The sequence below is a fragment of the Coenobita brevimanus genome, chromosome 94 (genome assembly GCF_032717465.1).
Source record: "Coenobita brevimanus isolate Jiangsu-jjx chromosome 94, ASM3271746v2, whole genome shotgun sequence".
NCBI lineage: Eukaryota > Metazoa > Arthropoda > Malacostraca > Decapoda > Coenobitidae > Coenobita > Coenobita brevimanus.
The window spans coordinates 42148974-42165030 of record NC_137047.1 but is presented as its reverse complement, the minus strand read 5'-3'; the positions used below and the strand labels follow the sequence as shown (position 1 = coordinate 42165030).

General features: G+C 41.2%; 1 protein-coding gene across 1 annotated transcript in view; it reads right to left on the bottom strand.

Moving 5' to 3' along the window:
* Positions 1-16057, bottom strand: part of LOC145412898 (carboxylic ester hydrolase-like) — a 64170-nt gene that overhangs the window by 19915 nt on the left and 28198 nt on the right. The window contains exons 7-8 of the mRNA XM_080282695.1: positions 12832-13007; positions 10872-11078 (exon numbers count right to left, since the gene is read on the bottom strand). Coding sequence (XP_080138821.1) covers positions 10872-11078; positions 12832-13007 — 383 coding nt within the window. The remainder of the gene's footprint in view (positions 1-10871; positions 11079-12831; positions 13008-16057) is intronic.

Here is a 16057-nt window from a genome sequence, read left to right as displayed (position 1 = left end):
AGAGGGCAGTTTGGAAATTAAAGATTTTGCCAAACTCGATCGAAAGCCTTTGAGATGTCAAGTGCAATGGCAAAGCTTTTGCCAAGTTTTTAGGCCCCAAGCCAGTGAAGTGCATGGCCATAATGGGGGTCCAATTAAAAAGATACCTCAGGAATTTGATGGCAAAGTATCTTGGGAAGCTTACCATGCGCAGTTTGAGTTACCTGCTGATCAGAATGGTTGGGATTATAGGCAGTGCATCTGGCTACTAGCCTTAAGGGTGCAGCAATGGAGATTCTTGTCCAGATGTCAGTACAGGAGAGGAAGAATTATCAGTCCTTAGTAGAAGTGCTGGAGTGCAGATACGGAACCATGTACCGGACTGAGGTTTACAGGGCAAGATTCCTGAGCCGTGTACAAGCTCGAGGAGAATCCCTACAGGAGCTTCCTCATGATCTGGAGAGTATTGCTTACCGGGCGTACCCTGGTGCAGCACCTAACCTGTTGGCTATTCTACTGAGGGACCAGTTCATCGATGCTTTTGACAGTGCAGAGTTAAAAGCAAGTGAAACAGGCACAACCAAAATGCATGCATAAAGCACTAGCCAGGGCTGTAGAATTTGAGTCCTATGTCAGGTCCATTATGTCCACTTTTCAGGCAGGTCATAATGCAGGATTCAAGGCAAGAAAGAGACAAGTACGTGAAGTGGAAAAAATTGGAGGAAGTTGCTGGTATTGTGAAAAGCCAGGACATCAGAAAGTGAACTACTACAAGTGGAAGAGCGAACAGAAGATCAGAGGAGGTTGATGGTTCTGCCAGAAGCCAGGATACAAGAAGGTGGATTGTTACAAATGGAAGAAGGAGCAAGAACGGAACAGTGAAAAGAAACCCATGATTGCAAAAAAATGGGTGTTGGACATGAGGTGAGGTGGGACACCAGCTATGATTGTCCAAATGAGAAGAATAACAAGAAGACGAGAAGGATGAGGGCAAATTAGTAAAGGCTGGTGACAAGAAACAGTAACCAGCCAGTTTTTCCAAAGAAGCTCCACCACTGCGAAAATGCAAGAGAACAGCAATTGACAGTGTGCATGTAGATGGAAGAATAGACGGCAAGTAGTGTTTGCCGGTGATTGATTCAACCTCAGAGCAGACTTTTGTTAGGCCTGATTTGTTATATTATTGGTATCTCCCTGAGTCATCAGAACAACTGTGTGGTGTAACTGGGCACTGCGCAGAACTGAGGGGACCCCTGGATGTCCGGACTGAAGGGGCAGGGGAAGAGGCAATACTTCCAATCTATGTGGCCGACATGGAGGATCCTTGCCTTCTTGGTTTGGACTATCTGATGTCCATTGGATGTGAGCTGGACTTCTACTCCTATTTGTGCTGTCATCTATAGCTTCCTTTCTGGTCGTTCTATTGTTAGGACTCCATATTATAATTACAAATCATAATACATAAATAGATAAATAGATAGATAGAGAGACAGATAGAAGCAGCAAGTCAGATGATGAGAAGGTATTGTGTCTGCAAGAATTGAGCAATGCTAAACATGCTTTCACACTCTTAACGCAAGGAATGCTTTATAGGCACACGACAGCGCCTTGTGACCATACACACACATACTCACACACAGGTTTCTAGAACTTTCCAACCACAGTGTAACACACGTGACACGACCCCTGCTACACCAGAATTTAGGAAGCAGAGCTCAGAAGGAGACAGGCCATAGAATCGGCAGGTAGTAGGGAGAACGAGCCTAGCAACATGGAAGAGAGAGAGAGAGAGAGAGAGAGGAGGTAGCTCGCGGGACTCTACTTAACTTCACTCATGTGTGAGAGACTTTGTTAATATTTCCAACACAAATAAAAATAGTCCCATACTCATCTTTGCCTCTCCTGTCATTTCATGACAAATGGGAACCAAGATTATCTACTTACAAAGCTACTCACGTATAACAACCGCTCGTCCACAAGTAAAATATATATACAACTGAACTACAAAACTTCTCTACAAGAATATACAAAACTTTTATGAGATATAGTGGCAGCGAACGTATGAACCTCGTCTACGAATCTACAGTGAATTCCTACAAAATATCAAGATTGAAAACAAAAAATACCTCTCACAAGCAACAACTCACAACCAACTCCTAACAATATTCTCTCCAACCCCCCCTCCGTCTCCACGATCATCACGCTGATATAGAGGTGAAGAGGTCACAGGACGCCTTGCCAGTAGTTTAACAAAATACTGATACAAACAATCTTGCAATTTCTACGACGAACTAAGGAACTACAGCCATCTACAATCAACTACAAGTAACAACTCCATGATGCGTCTGTATAATATTCTACACGCTCCTACAAGTAGCGGCAGTCTTCATCCCACAACGAGTAAATCACAAGAACAAAGGACCGCGAATGCATTGAGAAAGAAAAACAAAACAAACAAACGAAGAGTGAGACACGACTCACAACCACTAGACCTCACTCTTCTCTCTGCTACATCCACCCATCCTCCACCGCTGACGCAGGAGTGAAGAGGTCAAGACAACGAAGCACATACGAAGCCCATATTCACAACTCATCTTACTCACTCATCTTCACTCAAGTTACTCAACGCTACTCATTTACTCACCACAGCTACCAGTGGGGGAAATCAATGTCATCATGCGTGCTTGCTGAGACGACAACACGTTAATCAACCAGCGAAGGACAATGCTATCACCACGTGCAACACTACTCACACCATTTCCACCATGGTAAAAATTAGTGAGTTACATAGTTACTTCATTTATACAATACACAGTGATTGACAAAAAACTTCTGCACAAACATATAAAAACGTGCTGTATAGTTACAACTTAAATACATATACCTACGTCATTTATCTTCATAATTCAATCATTAAATACTTGCACCAACAATAAATATTCTACACTGTATATATTCATTAATTTATTATAGCATTTATTTACTACCAACGAGTGTTACCATTTATACCTACATAAAATACGTGTTACATACATACAGCTATACATTATTACATCTACAAAGTGATAAAGAAAATATACCATCACAGTTACTCAGTCAGCGATTAAAAGAACTGTATTAAACATTTATTAATTAAAGCTACCTAGTGCAAACATATAAATTAAGTTATAAGGAAAACCAGAAAAAAAAATAAATAAAAGGCCAACACAAATGATGTTAGCAAGAATGAACATCTTCAACACAGTCGTGAAGACAAAGATTTCCACACATTGCTGACACATATATTGCCCACGATAGGTACAAGTGAACAACAAATCAGTGTATATAGTTAATACTGTATATAGTGTATATATATTTTTTATATAAAATAACAAAATATGGGACTATATAATATAATTTTCAGTAATATCTGTACAATATAAACCAAACCTTAAAAAAGGGTCCTAAGGGAATTAGCCAGCAATTATGTAACCATGAACAACACAGAAAAAGCGTAGATAAACGAAGAAAAACAAACTATAGAAAATCAATACATACAAAAAAAAAAGAAAGAAAGAAAGAAAGAAAAAGAAATAGAGTAAGATCACATAACAAACAAATGAAAATAAGTGTAAGTGTTACTACAAATGCCAAAATACCACATAAACTACAAACAAAAAAGCAAATTGTTGTCTCCACAAGCTAGTGGCATGGCACATCATATCATCGACCGCAGCATGACCGGATTCAATGTTAGGACTGCAATTATTACGATTATGTAACTACAAACGATATGTAACAATTATGTAACGACAAACGATTGCATTATGTTACATTTGCTACAATTATGTAACTACAAACAATATGTAACAATTATGTAACGACAAACGATTGCATTATGTTACACTTGCTACAATTATGTAACTACAAACAATATGTAATAATTATGTAACAGTTGCATTAACAAGATGTAACTTTTATGTAACTTTAACTACAATTATGTAACTACAAACAATATGTAACAATTATGTAACAGTTGCATTAACAAGATGTAACTTTTATGTAACTTTAACTACAATTATGTAACCACAAACAATATGTAACAATTATGTAACAGTTGCATTAACAAGATGTAACTTTTATGTAACTTTAATTACAATTATAAGGCCAACACAATTATGCATTACCACAATATTATATAACAATTCATAAAATGTTACAATTATGTATTACTACAATGTTACTACAATGTAACAATTACAATATAATTATGTAACAATTCACAATGTTACAATTATGTATTACCACAATGTTACTACAATATTATAAGTCATACAATTATACCACAATTCTGTATTACCAGAATCATCTTACAAGTTAGGTGAAATATTAGACATTACTAAAGGGATAACTCAATATGTAGTGTAATAACCTAGCAGTATTACCATTGCACAATTATATGCGTATGTGTGTTATACATACACATCTTACAAAATGTCATACAACAACAATGGCATTTATTCAAATATGTATACAACTTGGTTAAAATGTAATATTACTAGATCATTGCAATTTACTATGAATATTATATGTATACAATATTATAATCAATATTATGTACTAATAGATTAGCATAAGTTAATGATGATTGCTGTTGGAGGACCTCCAGCGGCGTGGCCAAGCATATGTTAGGACTCCATATTATAATTACAAATCATAATAGATAAATAGATAAAAAGATAGATAGAGAGACAGATAGAAGCAGCAAGTCAGATGATGAGAAGGTATTGTGTCTGCGAGAATCGAGCAATGCTAAACATGCTTACACACTCTTAACTCAAGGAATGCTTTATAGGCACACGACAGCGCCTCGTGACCATACACACACATACACACATACTCACACACAGGTTTCTAGAACTTTCCAACCACAGTGTAACACACGTGACACGACCCCTGCTACACCAGAATTTAGGAAGCAGAGCTCAGAAGGAGACAGGCCATAGAACCGGCAGGTATAGTAGCCGCAGCGAGAAATGAACGCTGTGGTGGGGCAGGCGGGATGACCGGGGATTCCCCCACTGTAGCCATATCCACATGTCACTGACCATAGAGGTAGGATGTCACCAACCATCGGCCACCACTGCAGCCCCGCTCCATGATCCTTACCCTGTGTCTCTGGCTTTCTCTTTCTCTCTCGGTTTCTATATAAACTGGTGTATTTCCGAAACTAATTATGAAATTATTATGAATTTTGTTCCACACCACCACTGAGGTAAAAATCAAGGAGAGTTTTCTGTATAAAGGTTTCCCCCCCTCCCTTGTCTGAGGGCAGGTCAGTTCTGGCAAGTGTATAATTATAGGTCAGGCGGAGGTATCGGCAAGGCCGCACTCCCCCGCTCATATGCCACATTTAGGAGGGGGGGGAAACCTTTATACAGAAAACTCTCCTTGATTTTTACCTCAGTGGTGGTGTGGAACAAAAGTCATAATAATTTCATAATAAGTTTCGGAAATACACCAGTTTATATAGAAACCGAGAGAGATAGAGAAAGCCAGAGACACAGGGTAAGGATCATGGAGCGGGGCTGCAGCGGTGGCCGATGGTCGGTGACATGTGGATATGGCTACAGTGGGGGAATCCCCGGTCATCCCGCCTGCCCCACCACAGCGTTCATTTCTCGCTGCGGCTACTATAGTAGGGAGAACGAGCCTAGCAACATGGAAGAGAGAGAGAGAGAGACAGGAGGTAGCTCGTGGGTCTCCACTTAACTTCACTCGTGTGTGAGAGACTTTGTTAATATTTCCAAGACAAATAAAAATAGTCCCATACTCATCTTTGCCTCTCATGTCATTTCATGACAAATGGGAACTCACGTATAACAACAGCTCGTCCACAAGTCTAATACATATATAACTAATCTACAAAACTCCACTACAAAACGTTACAAAGTCTTTTGTGACATATAGCTGCTATTGTAGATGGCCATCATTCTTCTCCTAGATCTATCAACAGTGGTGTTCCTCAGGGCTCTGTCCTATCACCAACTCTCCTCCTTTTATTCATCATTGATCTTCTAAGCTGTACATCAAACCCTATCCACTCGTATGCTGATGATTCCACCCTTCACCTTTCCATTCGGTTCCCACAACGTCCATCTCAAGCTACTTCAACAAACAAGGGATGAGGCTATGGCACACCTAAAGTCTGACTTGGCTCGTATCTCTGACTAGGGAAAAAATAATCTTGTTGTTTTTAATGCATCAGAGACTCAGTTCTTACACCAATGAACCTGACAAACTCTTCCACAGGAGTACCCACTGATGTTTAATAATATTCAGCTCAATCCAGCATCATCCTTGAACATGCTTTGGGTTTAATTGACTCGGGAATTATCTTATGAAAGATCATATTGCATTTCTTGTAAAATCTGCTTCGAAGAGATTAGGTGTGCTAAGCCGACTTTGTACCTTCTTTACCCTTGCACAGTTGTTGACTTATACATGGATTATATTTGCCCCTGTGTGGAGTACAACTCTCATGTGTGGGGAGGCTCAGCATATGCAGCTCTTCTCAATAGGGGGGAGTCAAAGGCTTTTCGTCTCATTAACACTCCTCCTCTTACTGGTTCCATTCAACCTCTGTCTTTTCGCAGCACTGTTGCATCTTTATCTCTTTTCTATCGCTCCTTCAATGGTCATTGCTCCTTTGAACTGTCTGCATGCATCCCTCTACCTCTATGACAGGTGCGTAGCGCCTGTCTAGCAACAAACTCTCATCCCCTTTCTGTCCAACTCTCTAATGCACGAGTTAACTGTTACTTCTAGTCTTTCATTTATGCAACAGGTAAACCCTGGAACTGTCTCCTTCTGTCTGTAATTCCTACTTCCTATGATCTCAGTCTTTCAAACGCAATGTGTCCAAGCATCTTGAAATGAATGGATCTTGAATTTGGTTCTCTTTTGTATTGTTTTTGTCTTTTTTCTTGGAAGAAACAATTTGTGGGCTCCTGGCCTTTGGTTCCTTCTTCCTTGCATAAAAAAAAAAATGAGACTCAAGGTCTGAGGAAAGTCGGTTCCCATCAAGGCAGTGAGATGCACTATTTCAGTGGTAAGGTGAGGGCACTATGCACTACAGTGATATCCCCAGAATCAGAACTATTGCCCCAGTGCAAGGTGAGCAGTTCTTTTGACAGCTGTCTCGGGGTGGTGGAGCGTAATGGATGGTGCAAGATGGAAGATTAACACTAGAGTGATGGTTGGGAGGATTTTGGTGGAAATAAGTGCAGATGAAGTGCCAGTTGTAGTGGCCAATTTCTCCTATGAGACACAGAAGATCAACGAGGGAGAAATTGTGGAACAGGGCCAAGTGGTGGACCTTAACCCGCCCCGTCCCGGAGACGTGAATTCACGTCCTCACATGATGTGCACTCATATCCCGGAGACGTAAATTAACGCGGCAACATTGGAAGGTCCCTAATTTGCACAATATTCTATTTTCACAAGTGATTTCGCAAGTGATTTTTGGCTTGTATACACGGGACACCTTCCTCTATTCCTCAACAAGATGCCAAGCAGGGACAATGCCTTACATCGCATAACCTCTACCCCCCCTGCACGCCATTGTCTCGGCAATTCACCTGTTACCAGTGACCTGGCAAATAAAGACATTCAGGGCCAGAGTGATTCCCCAATCGATGACGATGTGGATGACAAAGTTTACATAGCAATAGAGGAAATGATGATCAGGTAATGTGGGAAAAAAAGGTCATGAATGGTGATGAGTTAGTGAGTGAAACAATGCTTATAATGCCTATATTACTGTTTGAAAACCAATATACTCTTGTACTACATATACATTTGTACGAAGTAAATAAATAAATACTGTTTATGAGTGGATAAAATAGTTACCGTCCCATAGAACTCGTTTTCGTTAGTGCCAGCCTGTTAGAAAACCCAGTCATGTAAGGAGGTACTCGTACCTGGATCGAGTATTTTAAACCTCAGGTGAGCGATTTCTCTATGAATTTTCGATGTTTCTCACCAAAAGTGAATGTTTGAGCCTAAAAAAAAAAAGGTCCAAAAATGTCGGGACTGGGGCATACCACTGCCCAGAAAACGTCGGGATGGGGTGGCTTAAGTGGCATCAGAGGAAGGCCTGTGAAAGGAGCATAGAGAAGATGTGTATCTGCCAGACCACTTACAAGACCTATTATCAAGGAGTTGACAAAGCCTGGTTGACTCACATGTGCTGAAGGTGAGGCAGTTGCTAACGAAATTTGCTTATGACTTTTCCACCAGAGACCTAGACCTGGGATGCACTAATTTGGTGGAACACTGTATTGACACTGGGGATCACCACCCGTTTAAACAGCCAGCAAGGAGGATGGTGCCAGCCCAATGGCAAGAAATGGAGAGGATGATTGAGAATCTTCAGTCAAGAAGTGATAGAAAAGTCCAACAGTCCTTGGGCACAAGCAGTGGTAAGGAAATAGGATGGCTCGGTAAGGTGCTGCGTAGATTATCAAGCCCTGAATGAAGTGTCAGTGAAGGTTGAATACCCCTTGCTGAGAACTGATGACACACTGGATGTTCTGTCAGGTGACAATTGGTTCTCCACCCTAAATATGAAAGCAGGATATAATCAGGTCAAAGTTGCAGAGAAGGACAAGGAGAAAACAGTGTTTTCATACAGGCTGGGTTTATGGAGTTTAAATGAAACCATTTGGCCTATGCCATGCCCCAGCTACTTTTGAGCGTCTCATGGATTGCGTACTGGAAGGCCTGCACTGGCAGACCTCTCTCATCTATCTAGATGATGTAATTGTGTTTGGACGGACTTTCGACTAGGAACTGGAGAGGTTGTCTGAGGTGTTCAACAGGATCCAAGAGGCGCATCTCAAGCTGAACCTGAAGAATTGCTACTTGTTTCAGATGGAAGTGAAGTGCCTGGGACACATTGTAGGCAAGGGTGGCGTCTGTATTGATCAAGAGAAGGTGGCAGTTGTGAAAAACTGGTTGGTTCCAACTTGTGTGAAGGAGCTACAGAGTTTCCTGGGTTTGTGTACCTCCTACCTACATTTTGTCAAGGACTTTGAAATGATAGCTGCACCTCTGCACAAGCTGTTGGGGAAGAGGCAGGAGTTTGTGTGGACAGCAGTGACCCAGAAGGCCTTCGATGAACTCAAGCATGCATTGGTAAGCTCTCCAGTATTGCCGTTCCTAGGTCAGAGTAAGTCATTCTTCCTGGACTGCGATGCTACTGGCCATGGTATTGGTGGAGTCCTGTCGAAGAAGGACAAAAAAGAGTATATGGTGGCTTAATACAGCAAGAAGCACAGCCCACAGGAACAGAACTATTGTGTGACCCATACAGAGCTCTTGGCAGTGATGAAGAGCCTTGATTTCCTCCATCCCTATTTGTATGGGTCCTACTTCATCATCAGGACAGACCATGCAGCATTCAAGTGGCTGAAGATCTTAAAGAATCTGGAAGGACAACTAGCACTCTGGCTCGGTTACATGGCAATGCTGACAGCTTGAGTCGTTGGCCTTGTGACGCAGAGTGCTGGCAGTGTAGTAAAAAAGAAGATCAGAGCAAGAAATGCAACTGTACTGTGGTGACAGGGCCAGTGTCAGTTGAAGAAGACCTGAAGAGGATGCAGTTGGAGAATGCAGATTTACAACCAGTGCAAGAGTAGCTGCAGCAGAGTACAGTGCGACCATCGTGGGAAGACTCTTCCAGGTTCAGCCCTGCGACTAAGAGCTACTGGAGTCAATGGGACCTTGTTCATTTCAAGAGTGGACTACTGGAGTGTCACTGGGAGACACCTGATGGCCTCAGCAAGTATTGGCAACTGATGGTTCTGAAGAATACGAAGGTTGAGATCTTGAATGAGTCTCATAACCAGATCACTAGTGGACTCCTAGGAGTGAAGAAAACTCTAAGTCGGCTGCAACAGAGGTTCTACTGGACTGGCATGTGTCAGGACACTGAAGAGTGGTTTCAAGCCTGTGATGTATGCTGTGCCCAGAAGGGACCGAAGAAACGTGGTTGTGCCCCTCTCCAGCTGTTACAGATGGGTGCACTGACGGGAAGAGTAGCAGCGGACATTGCTGGACCTCTACCACTCACTGAAAGAGGAGAACAGTATATATGTGTCGCCATGGACTACTTCACAAAGTGGCCAGAAGCCTATGCCATCCCCAATCAAGAGGCTGTGACTGTTGCTCAGGTGTTGGTTGACCAGTTCTTCTGTTGTTTTAGGATGCCACAGGAGCTACGTTCAGTCCAGGGTAAAAACTTTGAGTGTGCTGCGTTCTGCGAGTGCTGCAAGTTACTGGGGATCAAGAACACCTGAATGCCCCACTAAGGCCACAGTCAGATGGGATGTTGGAGAAATTGAACCGAAGCCTGGGACCAGATCTTACCAAGTGCTGTGTAAACAGACAGATGGAATGGGACCAGAAATTACCTGTGTTGCTGATGGCATACCAGTCTGCAGCCCATGAGTTTACCGGCTACATCCCTGCAAAATTGATGCTGGGGCACGAGTTACGTTTACCTGTTGACCACCTGGAGAACAGCTGCCTACAGACACCTTCAACTATGTGAAGCATCTTCAGGAAAGGCTGCCTGAGGTACATCAAGTGCAAGGAGCCCTTAAGTTTTCAGGAGGGGTTATGAAGTGCAAATATGATGCCAAGACAAGTGAGGTGAGCTTCAAGGATGGTGAAAATATATGGTTATACTATCCTCAGCGGAAGAAGGGACAGTCACCGAAGCTCCTGAGCCTGTGGGACGGGTCTTATACTGCGTTGGACTGTCTATTAGACCTAACGTACCAGATTTGGGGGGGCCAGAAGTCTAGCCCGAAGGTGGTACAGTACACGTGAATCATCTGTGGCACTACCTTGGGCCGGGACAGTACAGCCGGGACATCTCCAAGGAATCGTGCTCTCCCGCAGCCAAGAATGTTGAGGAGGTCCAAGAAGCTGAAGTACAAGAGGATGGTGACAGGTTCCCAAGAGAAATGCAGCAGGAAGAAGACCATGACATTCCAGGAAGAGTGGACTGTGTGGAGGGCAGGGACATCATCAGAAGTGGCATAGGAGATGACCTGTTAACTTGAAGGATTATTTTGTGTACAATTAAATGTTTAGTTTGGACGAAGGATTATGTTTGTATACATTGTGTAGTTTTGTTGGGATGACAAAGGACTAGGGAGGGGGTAGTGTTGAGAAGCTAGATTTGTTAGATGGGAAGTGCTGGAAGGTTCTCAGTATTTCTCATATTTTTCATTTACATGTCAGAGTTGCCAGTTAGCCTGCTGTTTGTGAGCAGAGGTATTTTTTAAGTTGTACATTAATTTTTGTGCTCTTTTTCTCTATGTTTTATTTATGTGATTGTTAAGCTATGAAATTGTATCTCAGTTTTTATGCTAAATAATTTAAAGTGTTACACAGTGTAAGAAAACTCTGTATATTTTGGATGTCTTCGAGCTGGTAACTGTGGTTCTCCGAGAACGTAGTAGATCAATTTAATAAACAGGAAGCTTATATAAGGATGGGGAAGGGACTAGAGGAGTTTTTCAGGTCAGTATGAGTTTAGTTCAGTGTCAGTGCAGTTAGTGAAGATAGTATAGCACTGGTACTTGTGAAAACAATGAAGCATAGTGTGCAAGCTTTAAGTGTAATTATTTGGAAAATAAAGACAGTGTACTTAAGAAGTCAGGGTTTATTTAGGACGCCTGAGCTGATCTCGTTGTTGCACACCGAAAACCTGACCGTAGGAAAAACAACTCACCGGGCAACGTCCTTCTTACACTGAACTACTGCCGTTGGAGTCTGTGGCAATGTGGGACAGGAACATGTCAGTATCTTGACATGAAAGGCACACAATTCTAGGTGACAGTGTGAGCTAACACAGCACCCCTGTCATTGCGTGATAGATCCACACACCACAACTAGACACATAAAATAGTTTCTATAGGAACATTACCAAATTCCGTTCAAAACTTCCCATCCTAAGATATTCCAACATTGGCAATGCAGAAATACTCACATACCCATTTTACGCTTACAGCAATACAACACCTCGATCAGAACGTTGTAATAGAAGCTTCCTTGCCAACATCCACTCATTACAGGTATACTTGGTCGATACTCGTGTTAGGCTTGGATGAGGACAGTATCCAACCCTCCTCAGTTACCGGTATAAGTTCAGATTTGGATTGGGTGGAATCGTAGATGACACGTGTCCCACTTGTAACAGGCCCACACAACATAACACACCTAATGGAACACTGCGTAGTACATGTCACAATAAGACACAGAGAAGTTATCAACAGTGAAAAAAACCTATGGAACGATCTCACAGGGGTAGGGTAGTTGCTTACCTGTGGTCGACGGATCTGCTTGACCAGATGGACTGGCGTAAAGCATTGTCATCTTAAACAGTAACAACAACAATAACCTGAATCAGACTTTCTCGTATTTTTATATTGTTTTTTGATATCTCCAAATGGTTATATCCAACTTCAGAGTGATGTCTAACATTGAAGAGGTTAATGAAAGCTAAATCTAATCCATCCACATCGAAAACTTGCCTCAAAGGTGAATATAAATATCAGGTACAAGCAAGAGGAGTATGTTGATGATAATATCGTTCTGAGAATTGTAATGACTGTCTCCCAGCTGAATAAAATCGTCTGTGTTACCTGGAATACAGTGCTAAATCTATCCTGAGCACGTGAAAGCTAACAGCAAAGAATTTATGACTCAGAGCCTTACAACTTAGTTAGCTAGATAAAATCGTCTGCGGCTAAGTGGAATAAAGTATTATAGAAAGCACGGTAGTGGAAGGTTAATTACCTTGCAGATTTTGTCAGCATCCTCCTCCCTGATCTTGACACCACCGACATAGTGCTCGAAGAGCTGGTGGTCCAGCTGAGACGGGAAGGGTCCTTGGGACAATAGCAAAAAGTCGGGTGCCTGGACATCGAAGTTATTGAAGAGACTCCATTGCTTGTCCTCATTTTCAAACAGCTCTGTCAGAGTTTGTAATGTGGTCAACAGTCATATACTGTGGCGTTGGCTGGAGTACAGCACAGGAGATGTACTCACCCCGAAAGGAGTAAAGGCGACAATGATAACATTCTTAGTCTAATATACTCACACTTATACACTCACACTTAGTAATGTTTGAAACAGAACAGTAATACTTGCAACAGAACAACTGTAGTTGACACAGAACTGTAAAAGTTGAAACAGAACAAAAACAGTTGAGACAGAACAGTAATAGTCCAGAGGAGTAAGAGTTCAAGCAGAATAGCAATAGCTGAAATCGAATAATACAGCTCCCTGGATAGCAACCAGGTTAATGCTCCACAGGATCTCTTGTCGTTTGCATAAACCTGAAATCGAGAGCGAGATGTAGACTGGAAAATGTTGACGATGATTTTTAAAGTGCTTAGCATTGGTGGAACGTACCTGCCATCCCTATATGATTGCTGAAGGTATTGTGTAGTATGTGATGCAGGCTGACCATATGTAATAACCAGAGTGACTGTCAAAATTAGGGGTTTGTACTCTGTGAATTAAGGATTAAGCAAACTGCCTTGTGATTCAGTTAGTTTCCTTGCAACCTGGTAAGCGAAGCACAATGTTATACCACCATGACCAGATTCAATATCTGGAACAGGTGTTGGGACGTGATACCTACCGGAAATACCACAGGTATGGATTCATTTTGACTCATACCAAATTTCTCAAAATTTAATACCAAATCCATCATTTCATTGAAGTGATTAAAAGAAAACATTGACATAAGTAACTTTTTGCATAATCTGGTAAGTAATATAGTCCTTTTTATTACAAATAATCACAGGTCAGCCAAAATTGGGAGTGTATGCCCCCATGCCCCCAAACCCTTGCCTGACAGATCATTTGTGAAATCACACCATTTCTATTGAACTCCGGTCCTTTTTGTTCACTTTAGTAAAATAAGTTTTGCTCAGATCCAGTTAGATCAGTTTCAGTCAGTTTAAGGATATTCATCTTTCTTTAGGTTAGATAAAGTCCAGTCACGTCAGAGTACGTCCATCCAGACCCACTTCTGTGACCTCATATACAGTTAAGGAAAGTCGGTTTAGTACTGTACATATACTGAAAGATTCACGAGCTTAGTTTTTGATTAATTTAATACCTTCTTTTAGCTTAATCATAAATAAGACACAGTTCAGAACCATGTGTACCTAAGTATCATCCTGTGAATGTTCAAGAAAGTGAGATGACAGATGCTGTGAGAAGCAAGTGGAAAAGTGAAAGGTGTATGATCATCAGCATAGGGGTGGATAGGGCTTGATGATTAGTTTTGAATGTAGTTAACGAATAAGACAAGGATATCTGGTGATGGAACAGAACCACCAATATGGAACACAGTTGTCTCCTGAAAGAGTATTGGTAGATTACATTAGAATCATACAGTAGAACGACCACAAAGATACGTGATGTGATTATCTATATATCCACATTTACACATTTAATAGACAGATAAACAGACATCGCTGGGTAGCCTATGTATATTCGCTTGTATGTGTGAACAATGTGGTAAGAACCAAAGAACAAACAAAGTAGAGGGTAATTTCGAACTGAATTCAGTCAGTATTGTAAAGCCGAATAAAACACGTGCCTTTATTATGATTTTTTTGTAAAGCATCCCGTGGTTCAGCATACATTCTGGTAGCCTTGTACGTGTCGTTGTACATTTTTGGGCAATAGAATAATTTTGAATTCCTGAACTGCAAATTCTAGAAAGGCTATATAGAGATACTTTGCCCAGCTAGATGCGGCGTAACTTCCAGGCCATTCAGTCTATGGATGAAATACTGAGATCAAGGCAAACCCTGGTGGTAGGAAGGACAAGAATTTAATGCCTTAAGAAATATTAAAAAAATCATCTTGATTTAGCATGAATGCAATAAAGCAACGTAATTGTATAGAAACTAAGAAAATCCCGAATAGAGTACAGCGTAAGGTAACGAAGCAGGCTCATATTTTTTCCTTTATGAACTGAGAAGCTTTAGTGATATGTGAATGGATATGTGGCTTGTATTCCCTGGCCACTGTTCAGTATCTGTGTTTTTCTATTATCCCAGCGAGGATCCTACACCCCTTACTTAGGATTATGTGATGAAGATGAAGATGATGATGATGATGATGATTCGAGGAATCTTATGTTAGTGATGCGAAATGTAACAATTAGACATTCGGTGATTTTCCGACTGAAAGTATGGCATAAAACCAAAGGCAGAGACAGATAAAATGATGCACTATGTTGTTATATGTGTATTATATTGCAGAAATCATGAAACAGCTCATCATCACGAGAAGAAATATAAGCACAGGCGAAAGATGAAATGATGCAAGCGTGTCATCTTGCTTCAACCCACACTGTTGGAGAGGTGCTGATCAAGAATGAAAAAAAATTTCAGTTTACATACCAACTCTAGAATAAAGTAAAGGAGGTCAATTAATGAGATCCTTTTTGTCCAGTACAATGTAGGGATTAAGTGTCTTATTTCTAAACAAGACACCTACATGATTTTCTAATGCATTCCCTAGTAAAAAGTGTCATGTGGCAGTGTTCTTTGAGGTAATATACTCGTATATCAATAATACTGACGCAGTGCTTCAAGTATATGTATTAAGTTTATGAAGTTGTAAGAGTAAATATTTCACCAGGAACGATAAGTCGGCTAAGGATTCTGTTCGGATGATATTATTAGAGAAATGTTGGTAGGAGAATAATCTGCCTAAGAACCAGTAGGAAAAACACGATGGTGGAATAGGTGGGTTATAGGGGAGTGCAGTGGAGGAAGGTATGTTGCTATGAGGAATGAAAAAATACTCAGATGACATTATAACGGTGTCTCCCCATACGGGATAAGGCGTTAGTCAATAGTCGCTTTGCTAGAACACGATGAGAATCTAGTAATATTTTGACGAAGCGAAACCCTGTTAACACGGGAAAAATCATCTAACTAAATTACCAATCGTGTTCTGGGAATAGAAGCTGAGACTCGCAGATGAATATTAG